The sequence below is a fragment of the Labrus bergylta genome, chromosome 17, assembly GCF_963930695.1.
Source record: "Labrus bergylta chromosome 17, fLabBer1.1, whole genome shotgun sequence".
Classification (NCBI taxonomy): domain Eukaryota; kingdom Metazoa; phylum Chordata; class Actinopteri; order Labriformes; family Labridae; genus Labrus; species Labrus bergylta.
This window is the reverse complement of record NC_089211.1, coordinates 6941470-6954820: the sequence shown is the minus strand read 5'-3', so window position 1 is coordinate 6954820 and position 13351 is coordinate 6941470. Positions and strand designations below refer to the sequence as shown.

The following is a 13351-nucleotide window of genomic DNA, read 5'->3' as shown; positions in this document are numbered from 1 at the left end:
TAAAAATGAATGCAATACGCTTCCGAAGTATTCTAATAACTTTAAAAATAGGGGAGAAAACACTTCATCAACAGGTCACACTTCATCCCTCTTTATGACAGCTGCCAATTAATATTTACAGCCTGTGGTTCACAGCTGAGTGACTTCTCTTGTGTCCTGCAGCTGATCTGAGAGCTGTCATCATAACCTTGACAGACTGTCGTCAGGGACACTTAACAACCTGTCCAGTGTTGTCACACAGTGATCTTGAGTCTTCAGTCTTCAGTCTGATCGTGTCTGTTTTGTGCTGAGGTAGACTTTGAGCTGTGACGGTCCAGAGGTGGGGGGTGTTGTTGTGAATACAGAATGTGGGGCATTTGCAGCAGAACTATGGTGAGTAACGAAGCTTTTTGGAGACTTATGATTGTCTATAAACGGCGCGCTTGCATCCAACTTTAGCTCAAGGTCCTGAAGTTCACCGAAACGATGACTTTATTCAGCTGTTTGTCGTTTCTGTAGCTGCGTGTTGAAGAAAGCGAGCGGCTAGCAGAGTAAGCTAACTGTGGTCAAGAACGGCTGTAGCCTCGCTAGCGACCAGAACTGTGTCAAAGGTTATCAGGTGATTTCAGGTGTTATCAGGTGTTTTATCAGGTTCATATCATTAAAAGACACCTGACGGAGACTCTAATGTACACTGTCATAACGTTTAGTATTTTTTTTAAAAGGAATTACGGTTTAAATTTGATATGAGAGAGAGATAAATGACATAAGGTTAACTTAATTTAACAGTTTTTTTAAACCAACTTTATTTAAAACAGAAGCGATACATAACAAACAGATTGTAAATAACAACAAGCAAGTAAAACATTTATAACATGGGGAAAGAGGAACAGGATGTAAATGATCTAATTGTGGAAAGATGTACTCAATAATATAGTCATAAATATTTGTTTACTATAAGAACATTATATTTGGCTGCTTTATATTCGTACAGATGAGGATGTTTATTTCTACAGCACATTTCAGCAACAAGGCAATTCAAAGTGCTGCACACAAGACATCAAAAGCATCACAACTAGGGGGGAAAAACATTTTTAAATAGGAAATTTAGAAAGATCACTTAATCAATCTATTAACAGCCACACATTCACACTGCACATGACACTTTGACACCTTGGACACTTGAGACTCTTCACTTTAATAACCTTCATATGTTCTTCCTTTTGTATATTTAAATGTATTTCTTTTTTTTTTATATCTTCTATTTCTACATTTTACTGTAATGTTTGATTGTTTATTGCATGGCCTTGAGGAACAGTCATTATATTTCCCTGCACATCTGTATGAGCATGTGGCAAATAAGAATGAAAGGTTCTTTAAATACACAAAATAAGATCCTAAAGAAATACAGAAATATCTATCACCAATCTGTTCTTCTTGTTTCTTTCCAAGTTCCCTGTACATAAATGTAAATTACCAAACACAAAACTGCAATCCTTGGTTGTTGTTTTATTTTTGGGGCTTTTTATGCCTTTATTGTAGAGACAGGACAGTGGATAGAGTCAGAAATGGGGAGAGATAATTTGGGGAGTGACATGTGGGAAAGGAGCCACAGGTTGGATTTGAACCTGGGCCGCCCACATCAGGGACTATAGCCTTCATACATGAGGCGTGCACACTAACCACTAGACCACAGGCGCCCTGCAATCCTTTGTTTTGATGAGAAATAATTTCCTCTGCACAAAACGTAAAAGCAGTGGAAACAGTTAGTGTTTGCAATGTATTTTACTAGTTTAAGTAATTTGTTTATACTTTTTATCATCTTTTTGCAACCTTACTTGTTGTTGATATACTATTTCATTTTTAGCCTTTTCTATGTTACTATGGATCTGTTTCTTTGAGTTGCTGAGTGTTAGATAAATGCAATATGTTAACTGGGAGCTTTTGAAAATGGCCTCTGAGTATTTTCTTTTGATATTTGATTTGACTTTGTACTTTATTTGCCATATTTTTCATGAAGTACTGAAGTTTGAAATGAGAGCAGACTGCCCTCTACAGGCCATATCTGTCACAACATTCCTACAACTGATATCAGAATCAGAAATACTTTATTAATCTCACGAGGAAATTCGGTCATTACAATAAATCCAAAAAATATTATTATAAATCATATTTATTTTATTTAAATATACAGATGTATATTTTAGATTGTGTTTCTTGTTTAGATAGCTGTAAAATAATTTGTACAAATTGAGTTTGAGGAGAGTTTGGATGAAAGATACTTAAAAAGTACTGATACTTAATATGTAATTGTTGCAGAGTTATTTTCAACAGCGTAAGAAATACCAACACACTTTGACCTCAACAACATGTATTGAATGTGTCTCAGGTGAAGGTGGGGATGGCGAAACCCTGTGGTTTAATGAAGCCATGCCACTTGGTGAAGCCCGTATCAGCGACTCGGGTCTCTGGCAGATACCTGACCCACCAGAAGGGTCTGCCCTCGCTGCCCATCCCCCCTCTGCAGCAGACCTGCGAGCGCTACATCACCGCTCTGGAGCCCATCGTGGAGGTGGACGAGCTGAAACACACCAAAGAGCTGCTGGATGACTTTCAGAAAGCAGGAGGGGTCGGAGAGAGGCTGCAGAGCAGCCTGGAGAAGAGGGCGAGCAGCACCAACAACTGGGTGAGACAATTTGTATAAAAACCATATCTTGTTGTAGAAATATGGAAATCATGTGAGATGCAATGTGCCTCCTGTCGTACTGTTAAGATGTACCTGAAATTTGACGTACTAAATTAACTTGACTTTTCTTGGTTTCTTGTCTTGTTGTCACTTCACTGACTGTGATGTTGATGCTTCTTGTGTCTTTGTAGCTGTCAGAGTGGTGGGTGCAGGTTGCTTACCTCACGTACCGCCTTCCAGTGGTGGTTCATTCAAGTCCCGGTCTGGTCCTACCTCGCATGAACTTCAGGGACAAGCAGGGACAAATAAGGTGATCACACACACACACACACACAAACGCAGCAAGTGTTCTGCCAAAAAATACAGCAACTTTATGAGCGATGCAATAGAAAGATCTTGATAAGGGATTGTGATAAAATTGATGTAGATAGCCATGATAAACTTTGGTTGGATAGGATATATCTTACAGCCTATCAGACAGCGGAGTTAAACGTGAACCGCTTTCAAGTCCGCAGGTTTTAGTTTGCATTTTAAATTACACGCTCGTTTCCTTCCTGCAAAGCATCGATGTAGCTACCTGTGAAGAAATCTCAAAAAAAGAGAATGAGTTGAACTGAGAAGATGAGAGAGACTTTTAAAACACTTCTCACCAGCGCTCATTGTTGCTAAGTTACGAAAGTTTAACTTCTGCTTCCCTCAGTAGTGTCTGTTAGGTGTGTTTTAGATCGCTCTTTGTTCTTAATGTTTGCTTTAATTTAAGAAAACATGAAAACAATGTAAAGGAGTCATGTCCTGACATTGGCACATTTCCTAAATCAATTGTTCCTTTTTAGATTTAAAAAATGTTTACAGCTATAAGTGTATTCCTTCAGTGTAACCAACATACGAAAATGTTCATTGAAGTTAATATTTGAATGAATGTAAAATATGTTCTCTCTCGCTCTTTAGGTTTGCTGCCAAGCTGATAGCGGGCGTTTTGGACTTTAAGACAATGATTGACAAGTGAGTGCTGAGGTCATGATGTTCTCTCATGTGACCCATTCTTCTTTATGGTTTCCGTTTTATTGATTATATTGTTTGAAACAATCACCTGGGAACAGAAAGACAAGCTCATCTCATGAAGAATCGTTTCAACTTTCAGATGAATATTGTGAACATATTGAACCCCTCGTCCTGCAGAATCGACTCAAATACTTCTTTACGTCTGTTTGCAGTGAAACATTACCGATTGAGTATCTTGGAGGGAAGCCCCTGTGCATGAATCAGTACTATGAGGTGCTGTCGTCCTGTCGTATCCCCGGGCTTCAGAAGGACTCTGTGGTGAACCACTCCAAGAGCTCCAGACCCCCCAAACACATCACTGTGGTCCACAACTTTCAGGTGAGCAGTCCCACACCTGCATCTGGAGAAAAGACTCAAATTCAACTCTTGAAACAACATAAACTAGCTACAGCTTTAGCACTTATAGATAACACACCAATTCTCACAACAAACCGCCCTGTAAAGTTGAAGTAACGATCTTGTCTCCCCTCGTCCTGGATCAGTTCTTTGTGTTGGACGTGTACAACAGCGACGGGACTCCTCTGACGTCGGATCAGCTCTGTGTTCAGCTGGAGAGGATCTGCAGCTCCTCTGAGCAGACCAACATGGAGCCCGTCGGCATCCTCACCACTCAGCATCGGGACTCGTGGGGCAAAGCCTACCTCAACCTCATTAAAGGTGAACTCAGTGGACGCTGGAGTTTCACTAAAGGCTGAAAAACAGCAAGCATGGGGGCCACAAGTCAGGGAGATTATTACTGCAGAGGAATTCAAAGCTGTAATGGCTGATTGGGTGCATCTGCCCTATGGTTTACAATGCAGAGTATGTCCACTTAAAGTTCTTGTTTTTTCTTAAAGGTACAGTCACCTTTTGTAAGCTAAAACAGCTGATACTAATCTATCTTTGAAACTACCAGACTCCTTTGACAAAAATATTTTTTTAAGCTTGAAGATCAAGGGAGTTTTCTATCCACTTCTTCCTCTATCGGTTAGTCTGTTTGTGTTCTGTGTGACTATCATGTTTAAAGAGTTAGTTCAGAGTCAATACTGTATTTATGTAACACAGTAACACAAACTAACAGCCCCAGGAAGCAGCAGATTGAGTCAACAAAGACTTAAGTGAAACTCCTTTTTTTTGTCTATGGGGTCTGGTGTCTCAGAATACAGATATCTGATGTCAGGTTCTGGTTAAAAATCGTCTCCCTCTGTAACAAAAAGCTCTGTATCTGCAGGATCCTTTCTGTAAGACACTTAGAGTAACAATCGGAGCCTGCAGGAACAACGAAGGGGACATTAAGTTGCAGTTATCGCAGAAGTTTGAAAGCTGCTGACTGAACTCTATCAGAACATTTCTAAAAACCTTTTTACACCTTTTAGTCATTTAGACCCAAGAAAATGTATAAAAAAGTAGAATGTGAACATGTTTTTGTTCTCTGTATGTTCAACTGTTAACACATAATTACGTCATACTTACTTGGTGTGAATGTGCGTACTTGATTTGTGCAGATAAAATCAACAAGAAGTCGGTGTTAGCCATCCAGAGGAGCATCTTCACGCTGTGTTTGGACGGGGCGATGCCTCGAGTGTCTGACGAGACGCGCAGAAGCTCGGCTGCAGTCCAGATGTTGCACGGAGGAGGGAGTCAGTTGAACAGCGGCAACCGCTGGTTTGACAAGACGCTTCAGGTGACCCCAATACACACACACACACACACACACACAACACACACACACACACACACACACACACACACACACACACACACACACACACACACACACACACACACGTTCCTAAGATAAAGTGCAGTTTTATGTAGGCCATCTGTGCCCCTTGTTCATGTTTTCTAACGCTTTCATCTAAAATACCATTTCTCTCTGCAGCCTCAGACTGTAGTTCTGTCAGAGTTTTCCTGTATTCATATGTACGCACATACAGTGTGTTTCTTCACATTCTAACTTTTTGCATATAATCTTGAGACCTGGAAAGTCTTTACATGTACTGAAACATCTCTACAGTAGTTCCACGTCAAGCAAAAGGTGATTCATGAAGCAAAATAAGTAGTAGATGTCTGAAAGTCAGGCTTGTTTTTTCACAAAAAAAAAGTAGAAATGGTGTGAGAAAAAGCATTCCATAAGTTACAATCAAAACATTTCCTGCAGAGCTGCTCTGTGTTCGATAGTGTTCAAAGCACTGAAACGTCTTCCCAGGAATAAAGTGACCACTCAGAGTTCTGTGTGTTTATCTCATCTTTAATCAAAACAATTTCTTGATTTCGGTTCCAAATTTTGCAAAATTGTCCCCCAAAACATACCAGTTTAAAACAAGCAAAGTAAATGAAGTTTAAGCAGGGACAATTCTTAAATGAGGGTCAGGGTTTTGAAGGAAAGTGTGCAGAAGATCTATCATTTAGAAGCATTTATTTATTCAGTTTGATTACATTAACTTGTTAATAAAAACTCCATACATGACTTTAACCTCTCATCAAGGAGTCGAGGTCAGTGAGACTTCTAATAAAACAATGAAACTCTTCATGTTTATATATTATGATGATGATAACTTACAAACTAAATAGTTTGGTTTGTGTTTCAGTTTATTGTTGGAGAGGACGGGACGTGTGGAGCGAACTACGAGCACGCTCCAGCTGAGGGCCCCCCCATAGTGGCCTTGATCGACCACGTTGTAGAATACACGTAAGTAGGTCACAGAGGAATTTGTCTCTACCGTGGAACATTTTACATTTCTCCTTCTTGTTGATTCTTTAAAAGGTCAGCAACAAATATACAGAAATGAGCTCCACGCATCACAATCAGGAAACTACATGTATATTTCTGTTTTTTATTCCTACCTTGTTTTAAGTATCTTCTTTTCCTCTCATGTTGCTGCTCACAGAGGGAAACCAGAGATGACTCGATCTCCCATGGTGCCTCTGCCCATGCCCCAGAAACTTCACTTCAACATCACGCCGGAGATCAAGAAGGACATCGAGGAAGCCAAACACAACATGAACATGTGAGGGTGGATATTAAAGCGACAGAAGTGTATTAAGTATTTATTTACATTTATTTTTGATGTTGTCGTACTTTGACCCGGTCTCACTTGGCTCCTCGTCTTGCCCCTCCACAGCCTGGTGGACGACCTGGATATGAGGGTCACCGTGTTTGGACACTTTGGGAAAGAGGTTCCGAAGTCGCACAAGATGAGTCCAGATGCGTTCATCCAGGTAGCTCTACAACTGGCTTACTACAGGTGAGATCCTGTTGCATGTTTCTGTCCTCTGCCCCCTGCTGCTCAGACCAAACTGACTGAGAAAAGCCTCTGGAGCAAACTTTTTTTTTCTCTGAGCTGCTTTATTTGTCTTCACCCTGATGACTCACATCGCCTCTCTCCTTGTGTGTCTGCAGGATGTATCAGCGCTGCTGTGCCACATATGAAAGCGCCTCCCTGCGAATGTTCAGACTCGGTCGAACGGACACGATCAGATCGGCCTCCAACGCCTCAGCCGCTTTCGTCAAAGCTTTCGATGATCCAAACAAACAGGTCTGATCAGAGGGGAAAGTTTAGAGATTACAACTCAAACTGTCTGACATTGTAACCATTGGCTTTTATTGTTCAACCAGTGTGTTCCAGTGTGTCATACTGGAGCACGTGGGAACAGAGCCTTGTGACACAATCAGATAGAAACAGAGATGGAGCGAAAGTGATGAGGTGTTCTGAGGATTTTGAACCTCGTAGAATTTCAGTGTTTCTCATAAAGTTTCAAGTCAACATTTCAAATAGATTTGAACGTTGTTAAACTTCTTTAAGTTGTGTCATAACAGTCCTGTTTGTTCCTGCTCGTCACAGAACACAGAGAAGGTTGATCTGATGGTGAAAGCTGTGACCGCTCACAGGTCGTACACCAACATGGTGAGTACAAACAGCGTCTGCAGAGGAGAGAGGATTAGTCTGGTTTTATTCTATGTTATTATTATGATTTTTATTTAACTTAATCCATCTTCCCTTTATCACCATAAACACACATTTTTTTTGTACTCAAACCAACATACATCATCCTGTGGCCGATAGTTCTCCATGTTTCATTAAAGTTTGATTCTTCTGCTGCTGTATTCTAAGAAACGTACTATTTTCCTGATGGTTAAAAAATAACTTGAGCTGTGAGGTCTCTGTTTTATAAAACACTGATACCTTTCTATACCACGTATTAAAACGATTCAACCTCCATTTTTAACGATCGACTTTAACTTACTGAAGCTTTAAAAAAATAATCTACAGATCATCAGTCATATGTTTAACCTGAAGCTGCTCTGTGTAAAACAGAGAAAACGCTGTCTAAATTACACATTGGCAATGTATTTGTGCAATTCAGATAGTTTGCAGGAGCGTGTTTTGGTTATTTAAACAATAAATGACTCAATATGGGTTGCTTAGGACTTCAATTTTACTCAACTAGTAGAAAAGATGGCGTCCACAGTCAGTGACATGACTCAACTTTTTGACTGTCAGGAGAACACTTTCCATGTTCTCATGATGCTTTCTGCTTTCTGCTATAATAGTCACTGTGAATGAACTTCAATTCAAATGCAAATATAAGCGAATGAAAATAATACGTTGAGAATAATGTCAGCATTATTTTCTTGCAGCTTATATCTTGTGACATTACACAAATAATGTAAAAATGTTCCCCCTACAGGCGATCAGTGGTCAGGCCATAGACCGACACCTGCTGGGCCTCAAGCTGCAGGCTTTGGAAGAAAACCTGTCCGTGCCTGAGCTCTTCAAAGACCCCGCCTACGGCAAAGCCTTACACTACCAGCTGTCTACGAGTCAGGTACGAGCAGGCCATGTAGTAGAAGGTTTTTGCCCTTTAGCCTGAACTGTCTGCCATCTAACCGCTCCGTTTTTATCCTTTAGGTACCCGCTAAAGCCGACTGCGTCATGTGTTTTGGCCCCGTCGTGCAGAACGGATACGGCGTCTGCTACAATCCCATGAAGGACCACATCAACTTCGCCGTGTCGTCTTTTAACACCTGTAAAGAAACGAGTGCGGCACAGCTGGCTCAGGCCGTGGAGGACGCTCTGCTGGACTTGAGGACTCTGCTGGAACAAACTCCACGAGCTAAACTGTGAAAGTCCTTCAGACATCAGCGACCTCAGAACGCACAGATTAGTCAGAACTCAGCAGGGTGTGACACAATCAGAGGGAGGAGAGGTGTTTTTATTCATGTAAATAAATCACACACCAAGCCGGCCTTTAGACCACGAGGCCTGTCAGTTAGATATTTATTACAGCGGCTAAATTAACATCTATAGAATAATCAACACATTTAAAAACACAACTTAGGTTTCTTAAATGAACCGCTGCATTTAAATAATTATTTGAATCCAGTTTTTAAGATTTAGTTCATCAGGAAGCACAAAATTTTACCCTCAGGAAGTGATCGTACTCAACAAAAGAAGAGGTTAAAGGCTCATTTAATGTCCCAGAATTAAATCCCCCGCTTAGTGACATCGACAGCCCCTTCCTGCCAGGCGTGTAAGAACATCTAATTTCATAAATGTCTTTATTTCACAGAAAATCATTTTATAATTCTGTCTATAGGAGAATACATCAGCTGCAGTAGATGCATATTTGTTGGACTTCGAAAACAGTCTGCTGCAGGTTATTTCTGCTCTCTAGAGGTAGAATCAGTGTCTACTCTATCATTATGCAAGCAAGCTCTGAAAGTGAAAGTCCATTACTTATTCAGTTTGCACTTCAGGCTGTTCTCTCGTTGCAGTGGGTTTTAAAACTACTTTTATTTTAAGTCGTTTACAAGGTGTTTTGAAAAGGAAGTAATCTGATGTTATTCACTAAAGTTGTTTTCACACGTGCACTTAAATCGTTCTGAGTTGTTCACACAGCGGGAAGTTTTCCCAGTCAGATAGGATTCTCAGGACGCAAGACATGAGCCTACATTCATTTGGATGTATCACAGTTTAAAGGAAAAAGCAGAAGAGAACATACTGACGATCAGAAAAGAGGAAGAAGCAGTTTCATTACCGGCACAAAGATCGCTAAATGTATTCTGCTGTTTCTACACATTGGTCCACCCTGACTTCACAAGGACGTTTTGTCAGGGGGGCTGGCGGGAATAACTCTGAACATTTTGGCTGTTTGCAAAATTCAAGTTCATGCAACTTTTTAGGAGTTTTGTGCTTGTGTGAACGGGGCTTATGAGAGCATCCCAGCATGAGTTGACATGTGACACCTGCCATACAACAACCAAACTTCACTTGATAGTCTGCATTAGTTTTTGTTGTCTTATGTCTTTGTGTTATTGATCCTTGTGCACTTTAAATGATGTTCACTGATTCTCCTGTGGTGCAGAGCACACGCCTGCATCGATCAATAATAATCAATAATTTACCGTCAAAATATCGTCCAATGAGACAGCATCCAGCGCTCATTTAATTCTATTATCAAGAACTGTTTGTGGAGCAAGAATCTGGTTTGAACCTCCAAGTTTACAACTCCATTGTTTCAAAATAAACTTAAAACAGGGCTATGGCAAGGCAAGAAACATATCACCAATCAGGCTTGAACCACTTAAATCACTTAACTGTTGAAGAATAGAAATGTTGTGGTCTAATTTTAGGAAAACTGTGAAAGTATTAAGAACACAATCTTCTAAATGAACATGCAGTTTACAGTGTAACCAAAAATATCTTAATACTCATGAGCATCAATGTTTTCTTATATTCTCTCTTTCGATGCTGCATTAGGGGACATTTTGCTTTGTTAAGGTTAACATGGCTGACGTTCTGAAATAACTTAAAAAGGATCATTTTGATTTGCAGGTTGACGCACTGAGTCCATCTGAGGTCACGCTGTAGTTTCTGCTGTTTGTACAGACTTTAAATAAACCATATTTATGATTAATAAACTCTCTCTCTCGGAAACTTAAAAGTCAAGCATCTGGATTTTAAAACGATTCCAGATAATTGAAAATTTGTACACTAAAGCTGTGTTCACACATGCACCCCTTTTGAGGAAAGATCAAACTGTCTGCCTGTTAAGTCTTCCTGAGTTGCTTATTCGCACATATCCTTCACAGCGTGCAGTTTGGAGGCGGGCAAGACGTTAAAAAGCCGCTGCAGGAATCAGAGAGGGTCACTGATGCTTTTTGATGTTTTTTGGCTCTATATCAATGCTTCATGTAATTTGAGGGCATTTTCAGTGCATAGGGACGGAATATTTCTGGCTGCGTTCAAATCGGCTCACCACGACTTCTTGTGGAAACTTTACTAGAGGGACCAGCAGGAAGCAGTCGGGGTAATTTCAGGTTGAACAATCTGTCCGTTTGCGTTCACACATGCAGCTCACACGGAAACTTCTGTACATTTTCATATGTTTTGCGCATGTGTGAAAACAGCATTACTCACTGATTATTAAAGTCTTGGTCCGGTCCTTAAGCGCCCCTCTGTCCTCCGGCTGCACTGAGAATGCTGCAGAATCCTGAGTGGCTGTTGGGGAGACAACAGATGCAGTAAAAATGAATTTGTAACGCTCTTACACAGTCATTTATCTTGTACAAAGTTTACATTTTGAGCTAGATTGTATCAATCCAACCCCTCCATCCCTCCACTTTTAAACCCAATTCATACTTCTGCGTCCACTCTACCCCGTAGTGAGCACTTCATACTCGTAACTGTTGGAAGCACGGTTTCTGTGCTCGCTGTATCCCCAGTTTGCGGTCCTGCCACATTCTCTGCTTGTTTGTGTACAGGAAACCATGGCAACAAAAACCGCGTGTTTTTAGATACAGAGCAACAGTTGATTATACTCTAATAACTGCAAAGAAGAAAAGAGAGGAGACATCGGAGGAGATGGAACGTGTGGGCGCTGAATCAGTTGAGGGAGAGGGCGAGGGAACTTTTTGTGCTTGTTCGGCCACTGAGAGACCTGGGTGAGGAAATTCAGATATGTTCGGGGGAATTCGTCGTCCACAGTCATTTATCCCAAACCAGAGTGCACCACTATATGACCGTAGACAATACGCTGCTACCCCAGTGGACCAATCACAGGGCTTGCAGTCTGCATAGTTTTGTCGTGTAGTTCAATTTTTGAGGAGGTGCATGTCAGGCTCCTGCAGGCTACGAGGCTACTTGAAATCAGGCTAAATCAGGCTTTGTTCTAAAGGGATGCATCAGAAGTCTCATTTCTTTCCTGGTGGCTTTTTTTTTTTTATAGCTTCTTTAAGTTTTTAATTCTACCTGTGCACATACTGTACGGCCACATAGACATGCTAAATCCATACCCCTCACAAGGCAGCAGTGGCTCAGTTGGTAGAGTCGTCGCCTCTTAACCAGAAGGTCAATCCCCAGCTGAGCAACGTGTCTGATGTGTCCTTGGGCAAGACACTTTACTCACATTACTCCTGCTGCTTCAGTGGTGATATATAAATGGATTAGTGTTGTACTTACTCTCTGATGTATGTTGCTTTGGATACAAGGGTTGACTAAGTGAATAGTAACATTGAATTAATGTATTCATCTTTGAGCTCTGAATTCACCTTTCATATGTAAAATCTGAACTGTACAACACCAAGTGGGCTCTGTAGTGTTGGTTTCTCGATTGCTGTTTTTTTTTTTTCATACAACTACTGGGAGTCTATAGAGTCTGAATCAAATCCTTCTAATAGGATAGTTTTTCTTTTAAAGTGACATGTATGACATGATGATGATGATGATGATATTATATAGTTTTTGAAAGTGCCAAGCTGCTAATCTTTGTTGAGATTAATTTTTTTTAAACATTTTTAAGCTGCAAAATCACTGAATCTTCCTCAAAGAGAGAGAGATGTCTGATTGACCGGAGCGACTTGTGTTGGCCAGTGTGCAGCTCAGCACGTAAAATATGTTTCACACAGCGTGTTCAAGGAGGAGGTTCAACGAGTGAATGTAGAGTTTGACCTCATGACACTTGAGAGGAAATTGCATAATAACACAGAGCATGTGACAGTTGTACAAACTGTCCAACACTTCCTCTCAAATAAAAAGCTGACTTTTTGAAAATCAAACTCTAGTTTTTTTTGTCATGTTTGGCTCTAAATATGTGAAGGTTGCATCTATTAAAAGATTCATGAAGCTCTCAGGGCTCTCGGAGGCTGATTCATAAAGAAAAAAACGGATATGACGACCTTTATGCTTGTTCCAAATGTTTGTGTGATTTTAAAATTCTGATTATTCTCCTTAAGATTTAGCTTTTAAGACTAGGTGTAAAATAAATTAATCCTCGATTGAAAGCCTGAATAATTCTAACATCTACTTTGAGAGTTAAACTGGAATGTACAGGAGCTAATGGGGATCTTAACTAACAAACAAACTGGTTTTAATGGGTCAAATAAGTGTAATACCCCTTTAAGGGAAACAAGGGCTTTTTTAAATATATTATTTATGTCTCAGCTTCACGATCTGTGGTCGGGAGGTGATTCATTCTTGGAGTTGACACATCAGTTCAGCAGTGTTTATCATCTTATACAAAGTAGAGGACATGATACACTCTTGCTGTTTTCACATGGGGCGGGGTTTTAAATAGTCAGACAAATTAGGAAAACATAAATAACGGACCCTTAAGCCTGACAATATTGCTTGTAATGTCTTT

General features: G+C 40.4%; 1 protein-coding gene across 1 annotated transcript; it reads left to right on the top strand.

Moving 5' to 3' along the window:
* The first annotated feature begins 136 nt into the window (after positions 1–136).
* Positions 137–12841, top strand: crata (carnitine O-acetyltransferase a). Its single transcript, XM_020640030.3, has 14 exons — positions 137–372; positions 2369–2665; positions 2857–2975; positions 3614–3667; positions 3880–4045; positions 4210–4384; positions 5212–5390; positions 6298–6398; positions 6598–6717; positions 6832–6954; positions 7110–7245; positions 7552–7614; positions 8399–8536; positions 8620–12841. The coding sequence occupies exons 1-14, from the start codon at positions 346–348 to the stop codon at positions 8833–8835; spliced, it is 1914 nt and encodes a 637-aa protein (XP_020495686.1). The 5' UTR covers positions 137–345; the 3' UTR covers positions 8836–12841.
* Positions 12842–13351: the final 510 nt, after the last annotated feature.

Excerpts from the sequence above, each read along its gene's own strand:
- crata (XM_020640030.3), top strand. The coding sequence starts at position 346 with ATGTGGGGCATTTGCAGCAGAACTATG. Across the intron at positions 2,976-3,613 it reads GACAAGCAGGGACAAATAAG|GTTTGCTGCCAAGCTGATAG; the intron begins GTGATCACACAC and ends CTCGCTCTTTAG. Across the intron at positions 8,537-8,619 it reads ACCAGCTGTCTACGAGTCAG|GTACCCGCTAAAGCCGACTG; the intron begins GTACGAGCAGGC and ends TTTATCCTTTAG.